Here is a 23,072-nt window from a genome sequence, read left to right as displayed (position 1 = left end):
ATCAGAAATAGATTTGGCTTTACAGCAGGCTTACAGCTTCACAGGACAATTTATTGCTTCTGTTAACCTTTCAATGAAGTTCTCAAATAATGCTAACGTAACACCTTTACTAGATGTTTATGAAACAAGTTGTCATACGCTTGTCTAGAGCTACCTGTGCTAGCTTGTAAATCCATGGTTTATTTAATAAACTGATAAATTCTTATCAAATATATTTACAGCTCAACTAAATTAAAGTATTTCCATGGCTTAGGAGAGAAGGGGAAAGCAGTATATCTGTCTCCACAACTTCGGTAATGTTTTGAGGCTTGACGGGGAATAGCTAGCTCTTTCCCCTTATGTTTTTGCATTCTTTTATTGTAAAAGTACACAATGCTTATGGAACTCAATTCACTCCAGACCCAGTGGGAAATGAAAATTACATTATGCTTCTGCCGCTTAAAATCAAAGCTTTGAAATTGAACGTGTAAAGCAAGGCTTTTTTTTAATCAATTCAGTCCGAGCCTTAGCTTTAGGGACAGACTCCCGAGATGCCCGGCCGTAGCCTCCTACGTTGCTCGGGGCGGGGGAAGGCAGCTCGGGCCCCCCGTGGGGGTCTGGGAGAGCTCTGGCAGGGATGCCGTGCCGCTCCCTGAGCGCGGGTTTGGGCTCGGGATGCGCTGCGCGCGGGCGGGCGGAGCCAAGAAACCGAGGGGGCCCGGAGCCCCGCGGCGGTGCGCAGGATGCTGGTTGCCTCCCTCGCACGGAGCCTAGGAGGCTGGAGGCGGGGGATACGGGGCACGGGGGGGCCGCCCGGCGGCTCCCGGCGGGAGCGGCGCTGGCACAGGCGGGAGCGGGGGCGGCGCTCCCGGGGCGGGGCTCGGCCCATCCCCGCGGGCGGGGGGCGCGGGCCCCGCGCTGTCCCCGCCGCCAGCTGGCTGCGGCCGCCCCGCCGCCCCCTCCCCGGGCACGCATTATTTACAGCCGCCGCCGTGGTAAACAGCGGGCAGGGGCGCTCGCAGCCGCCGCCCAGCCGCGGCCCTTCCCCGTGGCGCGGCCCCGGGAGCTGCCGGCCCGGCTCCGCTGGGTGCGGCCCCTCGCTGACCGCCTCCCCTCCGCGCTCTCCTTGCAGGACCTGTCTGTTCCACCTCGGGCTATAAGAAGGCGGATGATGAGATGTCCGGAGCCACGTCCGCGGCGGATCTGGACGAGGCACCAGCCCGCACCATTTACTTGAACCAGCCCCAGCAGAGCAAGTTCCGCGACAACTGGGTCAGGTACGGAGCGGTCCCCGCTTCTCTCTTTACAGGCGGCAGCCGCACACCGCGCAGCCGTGGGCTGGGAGGGCTCGGGTCCCTCTCCCTTGCTTCTCGGCCCTACCCACGCCAGGTTTCAACACAATAAAGCGTGTGTCCGCCGAGGCGGCTGGTTTTGTTGTCTGTGCTGGGCACCAGGGTCTGGCCAGTGTACGGGCGAATCCAGCAGCAGCAAGTGATGAGCTGCTTCCCTCGACAGTAGTGAGAGCAGGGAGCTGCTAGAGCTGCGTGGGCAAGATGCATGAAAAGGTATTCACTTCAGTAGGGCACTGAATTTTGGATTAACAGGACCTACTCAAGTATTTCTGGATGCAAGGGTTAACCCGTGAAAATTTGGTGGAGTTTTGAGTAGAATCCAGTAAACTCCATGAAGCGTCCCCCTTAAAAAGTAGCATTCGGTTGAAAGAACAACTAGGCTAAGTATATAAAAAATGTATAGAATAGGAAGGAAGAAAAGAGAAAGTACATCCAACAGGACAAGAATGACTACAAAAACTCAAGCTGGCATTCCCTATGCGTAAAAGGCTATGGTCCACTTGTGTCTTTTAATTGAAGACCAGAGGTAATTTTCTTATCTGTTTGGAGCCTTTAATGTAGGGGTGTGTGTGTTAATACATCTGGTGCTATGATTAATGCCACCAGTGTCGTTGCAGTTTGGAAACACAAATAACATGGACTGAAACATGGAATACCAGGATGCGTAACAAGAGCAAGTTGTGGTGGTGCTTGCCACACTTGCTTGGGGCTAGCTGGATGAACAGATGGCTCCTGTCATGACTAAGGGGGAGCATTGTTTAGCAGGCTTCTGTTCGTTAATGCAGATGTTTGGGCTATTGTTCAAAGAACAGTTTGCACAATGAGTACCTTTATGAAAAGAGAGGCATTCTATAGCCTGCTGAAGGATGATTTCCATTATCTGGTTTATTTTGTGTTTATTACCAAGGGCAATTCTAAGAATATCCTCTGGAAGGGTGCTGATATTCTGGGTACCACAGCAACTTATTTATAGGTGGTTTTCTCCTCAACTTTGACTTGTTACATATTTGTCTGGGAAAGTCTATGGTTTAGGAGCAGTTAAAATAACACATTTTCTCAGTATCTTCTTTATTCTATGTGGGTAGCAACAGTGAAGGTTTTCTTGCTTTATTTTTCCTTGACTAATTGAGGGATGAGTTTAACAGTTTCCTGTGCAGAGACTATTTGTGCTTTCCCTGCTTTAAGAAGGAAAAACAGGGAAGAGAGGGTTGGCAGAATCTGTAATTTAGGTTTTCCAGAAGGGATTCTGTTCTGATCTAGCTAAATCTTATAGAAAAGTGGTGTGTTACTGTGCTACCAATAACTTGTTCCTGACAGTGCTATTACTAAAGAGCAGCTGTGTCCAATTTGCTATCTGGAAGCCATCCCCTTGTACCTAGCTGTACAAGATTCTCAATACCTTTTCACATCTTTGCCTCACGACAGGTAACTTTTGAGTTGTAAGAAATATTGGTATGTGAGGGATAGGATAAAGTGCAGCTAGTGTAATAACAAATTACAGTAGAGATACTTTTGTTACCTGATTAGGAGCCTTAGCTCCTTAGTGTGGCTTGGAAATTAAGTTGACTTTATAATGATTTACTGCTGCTTAGTAAGAAAGCTTTGATCTCTTGACTTTTAAAGGGTGATAGACATTGCCTGTACTCTTTCCATCCTCTTGATTAGTTTTCTTCTGTCAGCCTGGTGGGACTAAAGGCAAAAGTGACCTGAGCTTGTAATACCTGAGTAAGGAGGCCTCAGTTACTTAAGTATATTGGAGTTTCTCTTGAGGAACTGCAGTTCTCTGTTGCCTTTGGACTTCCTTACTTAACTGTATTCAGCTTCAGAAATTCATTCAGCACTGGATTTCTCTGTACTGATGGATTTGTGGATGTTTTGTCTCCCTAGGAAGCATCAGTGTACCACAGAGCAAGGTGCTGGGTAAGCAAGTGAACACCTGTATGTAAAGCTTTGTGGAAAATTAAACTGAAAATAATAAACCAGCTTGCTTTAGATTGCGTGAGTTCTGACTTTCATATTTTTGATAGTCATTAAGGATTCTCTGAATAACAGTGGGAATTTGTGAATGTTCATAGGAAGTTTCTAAATTAAGGATAGTGTGAAAAGCTTGCTCAAAACTAAGTAAAATACAGCAAGAAATAGAAGTGCAGAGCATGGAGGAGGGTAGGTTAGTGGTGTGGCTTTTTGTGTGAGATGTTCTAAACATCTTGAGCTGCTTGACTTTTTGTGGGTAGACAAGCACTGTTAAAAATGAATTCCAATGTTTGTGGGAGCATAAAGACACGTTAATTTTGGATAAGTTAATAAAAATGGATAATTATCTTGATCCCACTTCTAAGTAGTATGTGGTGCTATTGCAAAAGTTAAGTGGATGGCAAGATGGCACTAAAACTTCCAGAAGTCTTGGAGTGTGAGGATATAGAAAGAAGATGTTTCTTCCTTCCTCTGGCTCTCTGGCATAATTCAGACAACTAGAAGGTTTCTCTAATGGCCAACTTTTGTGTTCTTGGAACTTTGTAACAAACTATTTCAAAACACAGTACTTTGTGTTACAGGCTAGATTGAGCTTGGCCCTTGACATGTGCATAGATGTGGCTGTCACTGTTGTTTATTATACAGCAGTGATTACATCTCTAGAAACACGTCTTCTACCTGTCTTCAGTCCTGCTCTGTTCAGTTTGAAAAACTTTATGTATGTTTTACATTTTGGACTTTTTAATTTAAAAGGTAAGTTATGTTTGAATTTCAGCTGAAGCATTTTAGAAGCTTTGAAAAAATATAAAAATGAAAAAATGTAAAAAATGAATGAATGCTATTACTTTGTCCAACACAGCTGTACTGCAGTATTAAATGTTTGTTATTACAAAAGCTAACTAGTACCTTTTTGGACATATCCAGCATACAAAACTTAAACACTTGTCTTTTTAACCAGAGCATTTCTGTACTTTTAAGTCCAGTAAGAAATGAAACATGTATGTTGAGGAAATTTCCAGTCTCTGTACAGAGCTTTGTGCCACTTACTGTGACATTTGTGCTCTGGAGCAGCACTCTGTGTACTGAAGCCCTACTTCCTGGGAAGTGGTTGGACATGTCTGCCAGTGGGAAGTAGGGAGTAAGTTTTTTGTTGTGCTTTGCTTCTCTGTGTGACCTTTGCTTTATTAAACTGCCTTTATCTTGACCCATGATTTTTTTTTTCCATGGTATTTTCTGTCTCTTGTCCTGCTGAGAAGAGGAATGATAGAACAGATCAGGGAGTACCATGTGTCCAGCCAAGGTCAGCCCACAATAAGATGGGAAATAAGCTTCCCTAATGCCTTGTAAGACTAAAGGAGTATAGGTGGGTTATGGTGGCAGGGGCTTGAATGCTGTGTTAATACTTCTGAGATGACCAAAGTAATGGCATGAACAATTTTCCAAATGTATTCTCAGTGAAGATTGGATATTATACTTGAAGTTAGAATGTTCTATAAATTTTGTTTTCATGGAAATAGAGTTCCTGGATGTTTCATACTAATACAAGAATCTACTCTGATATCAGTGGCTTATTCTGAATGTATAATAGTACTGTAATAGGAATTTCTTCCAGTGCATTTAGTAAAAATCACCAGTAAAGCGGTTGGAGCCCCTCACTTGTTGCATGTTGATGCAAAAGAGTTGGACTTCTAGTTCATTAGTTCTGGAGGAACAAGTGTGCTGAGATAACTTCAAAGACACTAGAAAGTTTTTAAGACGGTGGAGTTGCTTTGTAAATGTTGCTCTAGATAATATTCTTCTATTCCAGGCCTGGTAGTGCATCCTGGTGCAAATCTGACTTATATCTGAATCAGGACCCCAAATTCAATCTCAGTTTGTGGCTTGAGTGGTAGGTTGGACAATGCAGCAATCGGGGAGGGCAAAATTCAACTTGTTTTTTTTTAATGGATCTTGAATCCAGAAATTTTGTTCAGCAGTTTTCTTATCAAAACATACTTTGGTGGATTGATCTCTTAAGGAGGTCCCAAAAGTTGCATTATAATATCCAGAAAATACTCAGTTCAGAAACCTGTTTCCATACAGGCAAAAATTAAGTTCTGATAGATAATGAGCAAAAAGTCTTCAGTGTTTATTTTAAATTGTACAGGGTTTTAAAACTCAAGTAAACAGATGAGAATCAATTTCTTGTCTCATAAGGCAGAAGCACTTTGCATGGGGAATTTAGCCCTGAAGACTGTACCAAGATTTCTAGTGGAATCATAAGTCCTGTATTAAACAGACTATTGTTCATCTGTGGTCCCAGACTGTCCCATCAGTGTTTGCATGATGCTTCCTGGTGACAAAACTGTAGATACAATCGTTAGTCTTCCTTTTATTTCATGTGTGTTGCATTAAATTAAGCCAAGTGCATTGCTTTATTGGCTTGTGTATAGGTACTGTAGAAGTCAGTTGTGATTTAGAGGTGTTCATGCTTTTTGAATGTGTGGGCAGGTTCTCAGTGGTGAAACAGGAGTTGCTGGTATCACTAACCAATTAGTATTGACTCTCAAAATCCAAGTAGTGTTCTGTGGAACAGTGTTCTATGATCTGTGGAAATGTGGATGGTAGTGTGCTATGTGCAGGTGAATTTCTCTGCACTTAGTGGTATAGCCCAGCGTTCATCTTGCACCAAAATGTTTTACCATGTTCTTAGGTAAAAATGCCCCAATTTCTGTTCAGTTTATTCTTAGTAGAGATCAGGTACTGGCCATTTGTTTTATTGTGTTTGTGTTAGATTTGAAATACTCTTCTGTTGTCATGTGAACAGATTGCTTGCCTGACTGCAGAACAGCATTTTGAAATTCTTCAAAGAAGGGATGTATTATTATAATCTGAATGGTACAAGTCTAATCATGTGTTAAACTAATCCTCTAACTCTTTTTAGTTTTAGGTAGATAGTGTTTTTAAGTGAAGAAAAATACTTATTGTAACATACGTTTTTAAACAAACAAACTTGTTTCCTGCAGTGCACCTGTTGCTGCAATCTGCCACAATGGAAAAGGCTTGGGTACAGCTATAGACTGATGCTTTTAGCCATTAAAATTCACTAAAAGTACCTGTTGTCGTATGCCTGGTGTTGCATATAGCAATTATACCAGTGTATTTGAAGCTTCTGCATCTTTGGTCTTGGACTATTCCCAGGGTAAGAACCCTGTGACTGTTAAAATGTTGAATTTTGCTCAGATGAAATATCTGGATGAAAAAAAAAAAAAACACATATGTGGGAGTTCTAGTGCCCTTTCACCTGCTGCATGCTTGCTCTCTGGTATCCTGAAATTGTTCTGGTGGTTTGTGGCACAATGAATTTCATACATCAGCAGTAGCAACACAGCAGGTGAATTAAACTAGGTCCCTTTTTTCTCTTTTTAGATCTCTCTGACTCCTAGTGGTCTGTAGAAAAAGGTAGACAAGAACAAATTATCTTAAGTGGACCTAAGCAGAGTTCAAGACATTTAATAACTGCATTCCACATAGTTTCTGTGGGTTGTGAAGATAATTACATTGCCCTCCAGACTAAATATTAATTCATTTTGCCAGCCCCTTGCTTGTCACTAAAATAAACACTGCTTTAGTTGTGACATTTAGAGTTAAAAATTTGCTTTAAAACTGAAGCTAGCACACTGGCTTTTAGACAGCTAGACAAATAATGTGACTTGTTTGATTTTTTTTTTTTTTTTTCCCCGTCATCTTCATATTGATGCTGTGTGTTTAAGTGGAGGCTATTCTGTGTTTACACAGTAACTAAATGTGGTACTAAACTTACTTTATTAGACAGTAGAATTTTGAGGTTAACTGTGCTGGTCAGCTGTTTTTATTGAGTTGTACTTGCCAGAAGGGTTACTGCAAAGCAAGTGTATATTACTGTAGTGATGACCTCCACTCATGCTGAAACAATATCATGCCTTCAGAGCTTTTAGTACTGTTTCTAAACAGTCTTTGTTTAAGGTATTTGTTACTGAAAAACAGCCAGGAATCTGTTCCTCTTTTTGTAGGGATTTAATGAATAGAGAACTCATGGAAAAGCCTTTTCTGTTTGCATGCTTTAGGAAAAGCCTCCAGGGTACTGGATTTTGAAGCAAAAGTGCTCTTGCTTCTATTAAATGTGACACGTGGTCTGGTTTTCAGGTTAAACTGAGCGTAAGCAGTTGTGGCAGTGCCTACTCTGTATTAATACTGAGCTAGTAGGAGACTTTCCTAGTGGAAATAGTATTTGCTTTGGTAATTAACATAAATTACATTAGTTGTTGCAGTCTTTTACTACTTATGTATGGCAGTAGGGCTGCTGATACTGGGGCAGTTTGGAATAGGGTTAAAAGTTCTAAACAATCCTTACATGCTTAGGAGGTGATCCTAACGAACTAGAAAGTAATGGGATTGTTGTGCTTCAGTGGACAGGAGTTCATAGTGCATTTTCATGTCCTTTTGTCTCAGCAGTGGTCTGCCTGTGTAAGGATAGGAGCTGAATTGAAGCCCTTGAAGATGAGCTTGTTGCTGATGCAGCTTTGGAGGAAGTGCAGGTAGCTCAGCCAGGCTGGGTTTGTCAGCCTGATCATCTTGCTCCTGAAATGGAGCTTGTACACAAGGGTAGATAACTCTACTTACTTGCTCAGGCACTGGTAACCACTGAGTATTGCACTTAGCCCCCTGTCTTTTTATTAGGCGTTGATGTAGGATGTGCATGACTAGGAAATAATGATGTAATAATGATCTGAAATGTCTGTGCTAATTTAGATTTTTCCCGTGTGTAAAACACTTCTCAACATTAGTGGCTGGTTGTCTAGCTGACGGCTGTCTGCTTTTTTTTTTTCTTTTCCATACTTCGTGTACGAGACCTTGAATTTGACTTGAATAAACAGTTTTTCTGAAGAGTTTTGTTGTCTTATTGCAGCAGACCCAAATCATTGTGGCCCCCATAAAGCACGTTCTAATGGTACTTGACCTGCAGGGAAATTAGTGGGTTGTGTTCATATGTACTGACACTTTTAAACTTGTATGAAACAATAATTTTCCTCTAAATCTTATGATTTGAGGAAAGAGGGCTCAGGGATTCTAAGATGTGATGAGTTCCACCTGTGAAAAACAAGAGGAAGAACATGTTTTCTAAACAGTTAGTTGCTTCTGGTGCGAGCCCATGCTGTAAATGAAGAAATAAGGAATATGGGGAAATGGTGAAGTGCTTGAGATGAATACTGATAAGTTTTCTTCATCTGGAAGCTGCTAGAATTGTTTTCAGTCAAAGTTAAAATTGATTAATTCTAATACTTTTGAATACTCTCAATCAATTTCATTGTCTGTGTGGATAACATCAGACAACAGATTCATCTTCTACAGTTTCTCTCTGGCTTTTTTGGGAAATCTTTCAGGGTTTCATGTTTCAGTAGCTAAGCACAAGAATGTCCCTTAAACCATTTCATCTTTTGACAATATTTGAATTTGTATAAAATACCTTTGGTATTATGGAGAAACTGTAGCAGAGTGCAGGGAAAGATGGAAACAAAATAGGCACTTGGACTGTGGACAGTGCTTGTTCCTGAGCTGAGTGACATATACAATCTGGTGACACTTGATTTTTGTCTTGTTTTGGCAAGCTTTAAGCAATAATGTCTTGCAGTATTCAAGTTGTTGCACTTTTTTCCTATGCAAGAGCAAGTCCTTCTCCTTTCATGCTCCTCTGTTCTGCCCTGAGCTCAGGGACTGTCTTGGATATTTAAGCACCACATATGCTTTTCTTGGCTGACAGAAGTGTACAGCCATAAACAGAGCAGTGAAACCCATTCTGGCTGGAGTCTAACTCTGTAAGAACTGTAGTCTCAAGGATTCATCTGACAGGGCAAGGCCCTTCAATTGAATTTGCAGCTGCATTTGTTCAGGCTTCCTGTTGTTATAAAACCAGGGTATCCAGGACCTAATTTTCAGTCAACCAATAATCATTTCATAGGCGTATAAGTAATTGCTGCTTATAAGCCCTCATGATGTATTTTTGGGAACTTGTAAACAGTTGATTTTTGTCTCTTTCGCAAGTTTCAAGAAAGTACACCATCTTCCCTATGTGCAAGGAGGTAGATGACCTTCCACTATCATATGCAACTGCTGAAAACCTTGTTTGTGACACTTGGGTTTAGAACAACCTCCTCGGTATTCTACATGGCAGCAGCTTGTTGATGAGATGTACCTATAAATGTGCATTCTCTGTACTCAATGTAATAGCTGAATGTTGTTTTTTCTGTTAATATCTCTTGAAATACGTAAAGCTTGCTGCTCTGCCTCCTGCTGCAATGGTGACTGCCTGGAGGCAGCTTGTCATGCTACCTCTGTACATGAGAGCTTTAGCAGAACCTCAGATACTGATGTCAGTCTTGCTATTGAGTGTCATGTGCCTGGCAGGACCTTAGCATGCAAACACCATTCCACTAAAGACAGTATTTGAGCTTTTCAGTCAAGCAGATCAGCTTGGATTTTCTGGGGTTTTTCTTTTCCTTCTCTTTTACTGGGTGTCTGACCTTTTGTTCATGTTGATGGACACAAAGCTTGTTTGGTGAGGGAAGAGTTCAAGTCTGTAACATTCACTTTAATTACCCAGCCCTTTTGCTGTGGTTCAGGTGTCTGTGCCTGGCTTTCTTAGTAATTGTTCCTGCAAATTGATGTGTGTTAAAAGCACGGACATCAAGTGATACTCATTCTTCAGCTCTTGGAGAGTAATTGAAGTATGTGAACTGTGGCATGAGTAGGTTTGTGTGAATGGTGTCTAGGAAAGGACAGTTTGTTGTACTTGTGACCCCTGTAAATGGGACCCCGTGTATCTCAAGGAGGTCTTGTTTCTTAATCATTATTATCTTAATTATCTAAAATTTTCTTAATCATGATTTTATGTGAAGTTCATCTCAGAGCTGCTATTTTAAAGGAAGGGGTGGAAGTCCTTTAGGTGGCTGACTGGAAAAGTGCAGACTGTGTTCAGCTGCATATTGCCAGCACACACACGTGTCTCAAGGAAGTAAGTGTTCTGCCCCTCTTACTGACAGCCTTCACCTCTTCAACCATTAGTCAGTAAAGTGAAACCTGACTTTATAAAATGTTTTTGGGAACAGGGAAAAAGGCAACAATGGGAGTGGTTGTGCAAAAGTTACCTATGAATAAATAGAGGAACTGTACTGGAGAACTGCTATAGTTTCTCAGTGCACTGTTGGCTACTTTTCATTTGACTGTTACAAAAAATCACTAGGTAATCCTTGGTACTTGAGTAATACGGTAATGAGTTAAAGTATGTGAATGACACTAATATTTAGCACATTATACAGTGATTTCTTTCAAAAAAATCTTTGCGCTGCCCAAGAAACAGTGGGGCCAGAGCCCAGCTCTAGTCAGGTGTATCCAAATTCACTTGTTTAGCAGGGTTTGGTATTGTTCCTTCTGTCTTGCACAGTGGTGTAACTTGAAACATGACTTATGTGAATTGCAGGTGTGGAGGAGACATCTCTTCTAATGTTTGCACACCTGTTCAACATTTGAACTTGTGTAGTTAAGCAAGATTTGCGTAGCCAACAGCTGTTAATTTAGGAGAAACCAGTTTGTTTTCCCCCTTGTGCTTCCCTCCTCTACCTGCCTCACCCTGTTCTGTGAGCTGCAGGCCTCCTATTCTCTGCATTAACATGGCTCTGACTGGGGCTGGTTAGAGAGCTAACCTGCCAGTTTTTTATTTTTAGTGACTAAACTGTGCTATGAGTGAGCTGACTGAAGTTTCTACCTGTTCATCTGTAGATTTTAACTTTCCTGAGCTTGGGTTATCCTGAAGTTGTAACACATCTATCTGTTGTGAAGGAGTCCAACAGTTTTTTTGTTTTTTAAAAATAAGCATTGTATTTATCATTTGAAGAACTGTTCTTCAGAGCTAAGTCAGTTGCTTGCTCCTGCCCAGCTTAGACTGCTAGTTACATTTCTGTAAGAAGTTTCCTTTTGAATAATAACATGTATCTGCTCTTTGTTCATACTTGTGGTTGCTGTTCTGACCTGTATGGTAACAGCTGACTGTGCCTGCCTCTGATTGGAGCTGTACCCATTTTCTGTGGGCATCTGTCAAGTTACTTAAGCAATAGAATACATGGAGTGACTTAGTATGTACAAACCTCTTTCAAAAGAGCCTTATTGTGTTGGCATTTACATAATTACTAGAGTAAGAATCATGTTTGAGCCAGCTAGCTGTGAAGTTGGTAGGTGGTAGAATGTTGTTAATAAATGTTTCAGCTTGGTTGCAGTCAAATTCTTGTGTTCTTATAATCCTAGCAATGTGATACCTAGAGGAATACTATTCTCATATAAAATCTGACATTGCTTGATGTCTAATTAGTACTGCTTGGAGATATTGCTTCTGGGTCTGAACTGTGAACTTGATTAACCCATATTTTTAAGTCACAATGTTATTCTAAGATGTGTGTTTAATTATGGTCTGTATTAAAGGAAGGTTATTACACATGAGACCAAGCAAATGTGGCTTAAAATAATAATTAAAAAAAAAATACTTAGAGCTGGAAGGATTTAATAGCATTTGAAGGAAGTAACTTTATTTATATAACGACTGGACTCACTTTAAACCTGGATGTATTATTTCACTCATTTGGCTTAATAGATATGAGCCATGATTAAGTACAACTATTTGAATTTTTTGTAAAATATTATGTTGAGTACTTAAATACTTGATTCTGGTGAGCAGCAGGAGCAATAGAAAGGGATTTTGTGGTTGCTTGAAGAGGAAACAAGGCAAGTTCCTAAGATAAGATGCATCTTAATTGGTTTTTAATTGGTTTTTAATTTTAACTTGCCCTACTAATTTTTCTTTAGTGTTTAAAACATAGCCTTTTAAAATGAGCTGTGCCTTGTTACATCTAGTAACTGTTTGATTTTGAAAGATGCAGCAGTGTCTGGTTAGATGGCTTGGAGTTGGGGATGGGGCAGATAAGAAGGAAAAGAAGGTGATTAAAACAATAAGCTGGAAAATGCGGTTCTCTAACCATTGTCTATGCATTGTCCACTGAACTCAGCTGCTTGTGGATCAAGGTAGTAAGAGTTTTATACATAGCAGCAGTCTGTTGTGAAAGGCAGATCATATAGCTAAAGCATTTGATTATCCTAGTCCCTTATGATTTCTGAATAGCAATGCTGTGCATTTCAGTTGATCTGGAAGGATTTTTGGTGGGGAGAGAGGACTAGACTTAATGGAGAGGTGGTCTTGGCACTGCTAGGAAACGTCAGTAAAAAAGCAAGTGGGAAACAATTTTTCTTTTTTTCTTGAGAGCCAAGTATCTTAGTCTTCTCAGTTCCTTGGAAATACAAGACTTCTTTTAAAAAACAAAAACCAACCAAACCAGAACAAAGCACAAACAAAAAAACCCTCAAAATGAAACCAAAACCACAGTACCCAAACAAAATTATGCTTCAAAATTCCTGTCATTGCTTGTTGGGCCTTTGCAAGGCATACTGAGCTGCAGGTGCTCAGTTGTTAAAACTCCAACTCATTATGATGGCCAGTAGTTTAGGAGGTGAAGGTTCTATGCTAATGGTTAAATTATCGTTTCAACTTTGACACTTTTTTCCTGAAGTTGTACTCATGCCCATTATGGATTTGATGTGAAGATGACAAGAAATTACATAGGTGATTAAGGCTAGTTAGTGCAGTATGTTTTTGTTTTAAGGCAGAAGAAATAGTTATAATTCAGTGATATATCTGTTAGTTACAGTGTATACATATATGTTAGTTATATACATATAAAAATAGGAAAAAAGCCAAAAAACATTAATCTGAAAAAGTGTATGTTGTTCTGGAGGATTATTCATATCTGAGCGTAAGTCATTCTGAAGTAGGAAATGAGCCATTTAAAAAATGCATTGCAATGCATTTAATTTCTGTCATTCAACTCTGCCTCCCCCAACATTTAAGTTCCACGTTTTGATGAGAGTTAAAAGCTTGGAACTGAAATTAAAGCTTGACTGTTCACAGTGCTGAAGTTTGGATGGATGGCAAATTGTCTGATAGTTCATCCAGTAACAAAGGTACCAGCGGTAGAAGTGGGCCTGACAGCCTTCTGGGTCTGTGTGATCCCTCTCTTGTTTGGTATATTCCTTATCATAACCAAAGCAACTACTTCTTCCATATTCTAAATGTGTCTCTCTTATCTTTGAACTGCTTTCTAACACTGGCTTTTAGACTTTTTGGTCATGATCCCCACCAGATATTCTGATCAAGTACTAAGGTGAAAATCTTCTACCCTGCAGCACAGCCAAGTACAGCGTGGTGACATTTCTACCTCGATTCCTGTATGAGCAGATAAGAAAAGCTGCAAATGCATTCTTCCTCTTCATTGCCTTACTGCAGGTATTTTGTTGCTTTGCCTTGTTTATAAAATGAAATAGTAATGCAGTAAAAGTTATTTCTGTTGTTATGCTTAACTGTAAAGCAATTCTTAAACTTAATTTAATAGTAATATTAATGGGGTATGTAGTTGCTAACTGGAACTGGAAGACAGCGTAGAAACTTCTTTCCATGTAGTTTGTAAAGTCAAACCTCTTTTATTCTTAATAAGTAAAAATAAGTAGTGTCATAAAACTTGGAGCTATTGACCATTACGAGAAAAGAATGTGTGACTTGTGAAACTTCTGCTTAGTTAGTTCAAATTATCACTGCTTCCATGTGAATTACATAATTTGTATAATTTTCTTGTAAAGAGAAGAGAAATGGGATAAAAGGCATGTACAACAACAGTATCTTCTAACTTCATTATTGTTTCTTCAAACCTACTTAGACTGTGGGCTAGTTTGCCCACTGAAATGGATATCTGTGAGGCACAAATCACACAGTAAATCAGAATTTTGTGTTCTCTCTTCTGAGAGCTTTGCATAAAATTCTAAATGTGCCAGAAATTAATCTTAAATACAAATATAAAATGGGTCTCTTTCCCCTCTGTTCACAGCAAATTCCAGATGTCTCTCCAACAGGAAGATATACCACCTTGGTGCCATTGCTATTTATTTTAACAGTTGCTGGCATCAAAGAAATCATAGAAGACTATGTGAGTATGATTGAGGATGGGAATGAGTGTGATGGGGAAGGCTGTACTAAAGAGCAAAAGCTATAAAATGCCATAAAGTCATGCATCTCTGAAGTCTCTTGAGTCATTGTTTAACAGCAGCAAAATATTGTTTTGACTTTCAAAGTACTTGACGTGAATTTCTGTAATAAATACTGAAAATACACTGAAATAAATAAATATTGTCATTATAGCTGGTGAACAAGAAAACAGTAGAAATCAGGACATTTGTTTCTCCCTCTTCAAGCTTGCTTATTAATGCTTTTATTAGAAAGTCAGTGTAGAGTCCTGACAAATATGTGGCCTTTTCAGATGGTCTTGAAAATGAGGGTTGGGGCAAGCAACTTAAGGACAGAGAAGACTGTTTTGGGGAAAATCTGCTCTAACCTGCTTGTGTACTTTACATCAGAATGAGGTCTTTGTGCTTTGCAAAGTACTGATGAGTGAAATCATTTGGATATCAGTCTAAACAACAGCGCGTGGATATTTATCTAAATGTCATGGTCCTTATTGTTCCTTTTGTTTTTCTTCAATAAAACCCAGCTTTGGAGACCTTTTTTTTTACCACTGATAAAGGTTTGAGCCAGACTTCCAACATGAGTACTTGTACTTTAAAGGTTGTAAATTATACTCTTTATATTCTTTTACAGATCATTTGGATTTAGATCATCTGTGACTTCAAAAAACAAAGCAAAACAAAAAACCCCATAAAGGCAAAAAAGACCCAATGTATCATCTTGCATTTTGTCATATTTTTAGCTCTGATCGTTCTCGAGTTTGTGATGAAGTGTAATGAAATGTTTTGTTTCCTTACAGAAAAGGCATAAGGCAGACAGTGCAGTGAATAAAAAGAAAACAGTAGGTAAGACTAAACAGTCTTTATTTAAAATGCAGATAGTGAATGCTTACTTTTGAACAATTCTATTGCTTTAATGGTCATGATGGTGAGGAATGTATATCTTGTGCACTAGGTAGTTACCAGTAATTTAGGATTTTACTTTGATAAAGGTTTCAGACTGATTATTGATGGTCTGACACTTAAGGGTGAGGCATTGGGAGGATTACTGGAATTTATAAGTTCATGTAGTTTCAAGGTTGTGCAAAGTTACATAGTTCTCCGCTCCTCCAAGAAAACCAAGCAATTTTTTCCTTACCAGACTCCATCCTGATTATTCTAACACCAAACCCACAGCAAAAACCACAACACCAAAACATCCAGAGCTAAAAAAGCCAACAACCCCCTGAAATGTTAAAAGCTGCTCTCAGAAGAATAGAAAGTAATTTCTCTAAATGCTGCTGCCCTTTAAATATAGTGAGTCTGGGGATTTTTTAGCTCTGCTTTCCTGAAGTGTCACTGAAAGAGAATTTAATGCTGATAATCCACTGAGTGCCTACATGTATCCCTAAGGTATGGACAGTACTTGTCACTGTATGCCTGAAGACATCACTGTCATTTTCTTCACCTCCCTTATCTGAAAACCTGTGCAGAAAGTAGGAAGAGCTTGTCAATGGCCGTCCTGTGCCATAGTCAAGGCAGCTCCATGTTCCTGTGTTGGACAGCTCCACTTCTGCTCCTCTGTGCAAATGTGCAGCTGAAATGGGAACACAGGGACTTGAGCTCCAAGAAGAGCCCCTTCCTCCCAAGCACAAATACCTGAAGTGTCAAAAAGCTAGAGGAACACTTAAAGGAACATGGGGAAGTGAGCAACCTGCTAGCTCCATGCTTCAGATAGTCCTGCAAACATTGTGTCTGTTTTTTTCACTGAGTTCAGTGCTTGAAAATTTGGGTTGATCATTAAGATTGTTTATTAATACAAATCTAAAGGCATTGCTTTATCAGTTCTCCTAGGTAATGTCTCTACAAGAGTCTGGGAATATATTTAGAGTGCAAGAGCACTGTATTAGTCCTAAGCAATTGGCAATTAAGTGGCTGTAGCACAACAGGCCTTGTTGTGGGTAATATGAACGATGGCCCTTCCAGAGGTTGTAGAGGCAGTTATAATTCATTTGTAGGTAGAGAATGTGTGCCAGCAAACACTTCAAGGGACGTTTGTCACAGCAATTGTGGAGAGGCAACCTTAAAGAACACAAGGTGTTCTAATGGAGCTAAGTGGAACTTAGCACTTGAAAAATTATGAGTTCAGATTTTATTTTTTACCTTTGAATACTCTAAATAAATTTTCAGTCTGATAATTAAAACTGTATCCTCCTACTTCTTAAGAGGAAGGCTAAAGAGGCTTATTCTTGAGACACATATTACCAGAGTGAAAAGATAACTTAGCTTCAGAGTGGGATTAAGAGGAAATAAATTTAGGTTCTCTGTGTGCCTTTAGGTTGCTCTTATAGCTGAGTGTTGTCTAATCAATGCATTCAGTGTGGAGAGCATTTAAGCTCACTGAGAAGCAGATGCCTGCTGTCTGCTTGGCTGTGTCCTGAACTCCACTGCCTGTAATGGCTGGTTGCTTACTGCAGCAGCAATCATGTAGGCTTTGCATTTATCTTGTTTAGTTTTTTAGAGCAGTTGTGTATCTTCAAAGTGCTTTTCCTGTATTAAATTTACCATGGAAAACATCAGTTTACTTTGCAGAGTGGCTTTGATATATAAGAATTAAATTGCCTTTGGAGCAAACTAAAATTGAAGTTCTGCCCCAGGTGAGCACTGAACATTTGCATTAGGAGGTGGAGTGCTCTGGGCCAGTGTTTTATGTCTTGGATGGCTTCACGTGGTGTCTGTGGTGATGACATTAAATCTAGGGAGCAGACTCCATATAATTCCAAGTGAAGCCCCTGAGCAGTGTATTGCATAGATACAGAGAGTTCAGTAATAATTGTTCTGATGTATTGATGCTCTCATTGTCAAAGAATGAGCATTTAATATTGCATGGGATGAGCTCAAATATTAGACAAGCACAGGGCTAGCAAACTCTGGAACAAGACTGATGGGAGATGCTAGCCCTTCAGGAGCCTGACTTCAAATGGCCCTGCATGGCTGAATGTGAGTGACAGCATTAAGTCCTAGGTCTAGAACTGGGTTTTGATCTTGGAAAGCCCTAAATAGAAGGTTTATATTGAAACTCTCTTAAGTTGAAGCAAGGTACTTGTCCTTTGTTCCTTTTACCAAGTACCTTTTGACAACGACTAATTCATCAATTTTACCCTACTAAAGATATTCTAGAGGAGGCATGTCCTTTTCTGTCCTTTGGAGTACTCCTATAAAACTCCTATAAAAGAGTAGGAGGTGTGAAATTGCAACCCCAAAATTTCTGAACTGTTTTATGTCTAATGGCAGCTTTCTCTTTAGTCTGTGGGATTATGAGTTTAAAAGGAAATAGTTCAGTAATAGAAAAGTAAGAAAATAGCTTCAGTAATTTGTTTGGGTATTTAATTTTAATCACTAAATCGATTTCAGTAAGCATTGCAAGTTAAATTGCTTTCTGAGGTAAATTGCCTACCAGACCAAGTCTGTAGCACTTGATGCTGCAAAATACCTTTGTGTGTGAGCATACAAAGGTGTCAACAGAATGTTTACTGAAACGTCTCCAAAGCTTTCTGGTGTCTCCAAAGCTTTCTGGTGTCTAAACGATGGCACAGGAGATGCTGAGTGTTGCAACTCCTCTCTGAAGGTTTGGATTTTGAGTCAAGGCTGCAGGTATTTGGCTTTCCCCTTGAGATTCTGGATTCAAGCCTTCCGAGTTCTGAACTAAGCAGAGCTCAACTCAAGAGCAGCGTATATGAGGGAGGGAAGGGGTGCACCAAAACTGTTCTTCCCCTAAACTGCTGTACTTGTTTGGTTGAAAGCTCAGCTGTTTTTTGAAACATCACTGGCAGTACTTCTGTTGCTGCCCATCCATTTTTTGTTAAATAGTTTAGTTTACTGCAGTCCATTCACTGCAATATTAAATATCAGGATTCAGTGCTTCAATGTGTGTGGCCTGAGAACAGGAGTCAAGAGACAGGTTTCTTCTGCTTTATCTATTCTGACAAGTCTTGCATTCCTGTTTGTGGAGTGGCATATCCTGGGTAGAATGGTCAAGGCTGTATTGAGCAGAATTTTCTTCTGAGAGTGTGGTATTATTTTCAAATTAGCCACATGAATGAAATATAGCTGAGAAGATTGTTCGTATTCAAAAGTAGGGGACTGACCTCTTAAACTCTGATCTTTGCACGCTGCACTTTTTAAACACCTTTGAAAACTGGCTGCAGCTGCTTTCAATGAAGGTGAACTTGCTGTGCTCGGACCTGGACTGGACTGGGTTATTCAGCAGTAATTAGGCATATTTGACCTTACTGTTTTGGCTGGAATAATATTAAGTAAGTAGAATCTAGTGGAATCACCTAGAGGAGGTGCTTGGGTGGAAGGGCAGGCTGTAGGGTAAATGACTAATGAGTGTGTTAAGATGGCAGTGTAGAACTGGAGCCCTACAGAAACTGAGGTCTCTTTTGGTACCTTTTCTTTTTCAATGTGAACTTCAGCAGTAAAGATTCTCCTTCTGCCAAAGCTGATTGCTGCTTTTCAGTAGGGCTTTGAGCCTGCTTGGCAATTAAGACTCAGATTTATATGGGCCATGGGTAATGGTAGTGAAGTTGCATGTGCCAGAGTCAAAATATTATGAATAAAATGCAAGGCAAAAGATGAGAAGTGAAGATTCTGTAGTTAATCATACACAAAGTGAAGGTGCTTCCTGATACTGATTGGCAGTGGGCAGCAATGCCTTTTGTTTTAAGGAAGGTCATTTCCCAAACAAGAAACGATGCTGCCCATCTACATGTTAGTATGAAGTGATGCCATGAAGAAATCAGGCCACCAACTGTTGTCTGGCAGGTGATAAAAATTATATAAATATGAAGGGCAGATTCTTCCTCTTTCTTGTATTCACATGCCCACAGCTGTGAACAAAAGAAGTTCCAGATTCTGAAAAATACATTTCTGATTTTTGTGTTGGTTCCTATTGTTTGCTACTGCTGATACAGTTGTTTTGAAATTTGTCTGAATTATGACTATTTATTCTGTAATCTAACTTTAAGCTTTCTTTCCAGTTCTAAGAAATGGCATGTGGCAGAACATTATGTGGAAAGAGGTAAATAAAACCTGAGGATGGGAGGGAGGGAAAGCAAGTGCTCAGGAATTACTTGTGCCAGAATTAATTAGGAGGCTTAGAATTAATGTATCCTACATGAGAGTTCTCTGTCACTTGGGGTGGAGGGAGTCCTTTCTGTTCCAGTAGTCAAAATTGCCCTGAGCAAGGCATCTGAGTACCCATTTTTAAATCCTGGTACTGTGTTATAGTCAAATGCTGATGGATTGTTGTGTTGTTCCTTGTGCAGTTAATAGGCAAACTGTAAACAGTATTTTGGTTTTTAGTCTGCCTAAAAGAGTAATTTTCACTGCAATGCTGTACCTCCCCTGCAAATCTAACAGAGACTTAACTTTGCTGCCTGTGCTAAAAAGTCCCTGGGCTTTGAGACTAATTAGTAAGCTGCTTGCTCAAGTAAGAAACACAAGCTCTGCTGCTGGCTGAGGCACTTGGGACCCATGTTCTGTGAGGCCCTTGGCCAGGGTCTGGTGGGCTTTATTTCTAATACCTGGAAGTTGCTGAAATGCCTTTGGATGTATCGATCTAGTTGTGGCTCTTAGTGCCTTTTAAAGGATAAAATTAGCCCTCTTATCTAGTAATTGAGGAAAAAGTACACCCTTTTAAAACCTCTGAGGAATGAGATCAGTCTCAAGACACCTAAAAGCAATCCTGCTGAAGTGTTAGCCTATAGTAGAAGCTGAAGATTGCCAGGGATTCAGATGGCTAATGTTGGTTCCTGTTTATGCTGTTCCAAGTCCTATTTTTGTAGAAAGGACAGTGAATTGAAAGTTTAAGGTCGAGTCTGGAATCTGGGTTTTTTATACCCTTAGGCACTTCTTGAATTGACCTGTGTCTGTAACTGCATGATGTCCATGCTTTTGTTGTTAAGGAGTAACAGTTCTGTATTATTCACCTTGATCACTTTAAGGCAGGCTTCTTACTTTTTTCTTTTACTGAAAGTGGCAGGGAATTTATTTTTAGTGGTATCTGAGTAAAACTAATGAATCTGCTTGTTCAAACATACCATCTGTTTTCCATTTTTATAAATTAATATCATGAAAGTATTTTAAGCCCATTTCAGACTCTCTGTGCTGCATTGGCATTAAGCAGCCTCATGCTTATTGGGCAGACTTGGTTTACTGTTTGAGAGTGCTACTTGACTCTTTTGAGAATGAAAGTCCCATGCATGTGTGACTAACTCAAGTCGCTGGAAAATCTTAGGCCTGTGTAGGAGAAGACAAGTATTCCAGAATTCTGCATATCTCAGTCAGGGAAGGACAGGATTATATGATGGATCCATAGAGATGATACTGTTTGCTAGTGACTAGTACAAGCAGTGCATCTAAGGGGAATTAAGGGAAAAGGATAGTGATGATTGGGTAGGTAAGTAATACAGATAAGGAGTAGAAGAAAACTCTTGATACTTAATGAAGGTAAAGTTTAAAGATAACCTTTTTACTAGGGAAAAAAAAAAGACTAAAGAAAACCCCTGAATTTGGATAATGGCAGAGCTATAGAAAAAAGTAATTTTTATTAAATATAAACCACTGAAGTTCACAATTTCTAATTGAGTGTGTCTACCTTTTTTTCTCTCTAGAATTGTTTACTTTGCATTCAGAAAAGGGAAGGCTTTGATATTTCCAAACTTGCAGTGAAAAGTACTCTGACTTTCAGAAAAACTGTCTCTAGCTGTTCTGTGCATGATGCTGTTCTTCTGACTGGGTGAAAGAAAATAACAAACTAACATTCCAGACAAGCGAACTGTTTGTTTTTCTCTTCCATGCTACTGTACTCCTGACCACCACAGGTAGCAGTAGGCGATATTGTGAAGGTCACCAATGGGCAGCATCTTCCAGCAGACATGATCATAATATCTACCAGGTATCCTGAATGGGCGTGGAAGTGATGTGTCTGATGAACTGAGGTGCAGAGGACTTGAATCTCTGTATTTGCTATTAATAAAACCAGACATCAGATAGCACTAATTCTATTCCACATCTAAAATCAAATTTCAACAAAATTCATTGACAAAACATAGCTTTACTAGGCTTTGGTTCATGTATCATTGTAAATAGGCTCTTCTAAAACGAGACCTTTTCAAGACTTGACTTTATGAATTGCAGGTACATAATACTCTGTATTAATGAGTTTGTTGAGAGACTGAAGGTCCTTAACATGAGCTTCATGCAGTCAGTGGTTCTATGGCCTTCTGAGAATCCCTCCATTTAAATAAAGAAGCTTAATTTTTCTTCCAGTTAATTCCGCTGAGTATTCAGCATATTTTCCTGCGCTCCCCCAGGAAGATTTCTCTTTCAAGTAGCAAATCTGAAAGGCTAGCTCAATTGGCATCAGACAACAAAAGAGCTTTTGGTCTTCATTTGTTCACTACTTCTCTTGGATATAGCACATGTATGGCCCATCTCTAGCATGGTAGCAACAGTAACTTGTTGAGTCCTTCTTGGTTTAGTTTCAAGTGTGGGACAACTTCCTGATGCCCCCCAGAACACATTTGGCCCTCTTGGCTGCCAGGGCACTGTGGACTCATGTTGAACTTGCCATTGACCAGGACTCTCAGATCCCTTTCCATGCGACTGCTCTCCCTCATCCCATTCTCCAGTCTGTACACACATCTAGGGTTAGTTACCTTGTCCCAGGTGGAGAATCCAGCACTTGCCTTTGTTAAACTTCATATGGCTGGTGGTTGCCCAGCCCTCTCATTTGTTGAGGTCTCATAGCTCCTGAAAGCATTTGAGTGGTGCTTGACTGCTAGTCTAGGTTCTAGATTGTGTAGAGCAACTTGAGGCCAAATCAAGACCACAGTTTGCTTAGACAGATGAGTTTTAAACAAGAGACAACAGCACAGCTCCTGTTGTTAAACATGCTTTAAGCATGTTTGGCTCCAGTAACCAAACCGTACAACACCTCTGTAATTCCCTCCTGTGTGTGTGCTTTTCAATGGTGACTGCGGATTGCCCTGGTCTCAGGGTTTCAGTTCTCTTACATGATCCAACTTTGAAGGGAACTTGTTTTTTTTTAAGGTCCTGTATTTTCTGCTCCATCCTTCTTGTCTGTGCTGTTTCTGGGAGGTTTTATTTTTTTCTAAGCTATATGCAGAAGCTCAGTCTTTTTGAATTACCATGTGATGAAGGATAGAGGTACCTTCATTCCATGGTATACAGTATTGTATTTTTCAAAACAAGCCTCAAACTTTAAATAAGTGGTTGTCAACTTAATATGCAATTAGGCTGAACTTGGACATCAATAACTTTGTTTCAGCATTGAAGAATATTTTACTTAAGAACTTCTCTAATGTATTACACTAAAAACCTCTTCTGACTTATTTCTTAACTGTGTGGGCCAGCTTTTTGTTCTACATTGTTCTACTAACCTGCTGTCTTTGATAACCACATAATAATTAGAGAATTTAACCCAAAGCATGGTTATTTGGGAGAAGCTTTGCTTGAAATAAATAGCAATTTCCATGTCAGTTCTGCTTTATAATTGGTATTATTCCCATGATTCCTTTAAATGTCAATACTAAGTGTCCTCAGTTCACCAGAAAGCTCTGCATGTTCTGA

General features: G+C 39.9%; 1 protein-coding gene across 1 annotated transcript in view; it reads left to right on the top strand.

Moving 5' to 3' along the window:
* The first annotated feature begins 1,116 nt into the window (after nucleotides 1-1,116).
* ATP8A2 (ATPase phospholipid transporting 8A2) overlaps nucleotides 1,117-23,072 on the top strand; it is a 274,582-nt gene continuing 252,626 nt past the window's right edge. The window contains exons 1-6 of the mRNA XM_053971420.1: nucleotides 1,117-1,256; nucleotides 13,608-13,707; nucleotides 14,303-14,401; nucleotides 15,236-15,281; nucleotides 19,457-19,497; nucleotides 21,302-21,375. Coding sequence (XP_053827395.1) covers nucleotides 1,156-1,256; nucleotides 13,608-13,707; nucleotides 14,303-14,401; nucleotides 15,236-15,281; nucleotides 19,457-19,497; nucleotides 21,302-21,375 — 461 coding nt within the window. The 5' untranslated portion in view covers nucleotides 1,117-1,155. The remainder of the gene's footprint in view (nucleotides 1,257-13,607; nucleotides 13,708-14,302; nucleotides 14,402-15,235; nucleotides 15,282-19,456; nucleotides 19,498-21,301; nucleotides 21,376-23,072) is intronic.

Source organism: Vidua macroura, chromosome 2 (genome assembly GCF_024509145.1).
Source record: "Vidua macroura isolate BioBank_ID:100142 chromosome 2, ASM2450914v1, whole genome shotgun sequence".
NCBI classification, from domain to species: domain Eukaryota; kingdom Metazoa; phylum Chordata; class Aves; order Passeriformes; family Viduidae; genus Vidua; species Vidua macroura.
Note: the sequence above shows the minus strand (reverse complement) of the source record. Positions and strands in the feature narration are given on the sequence as shown.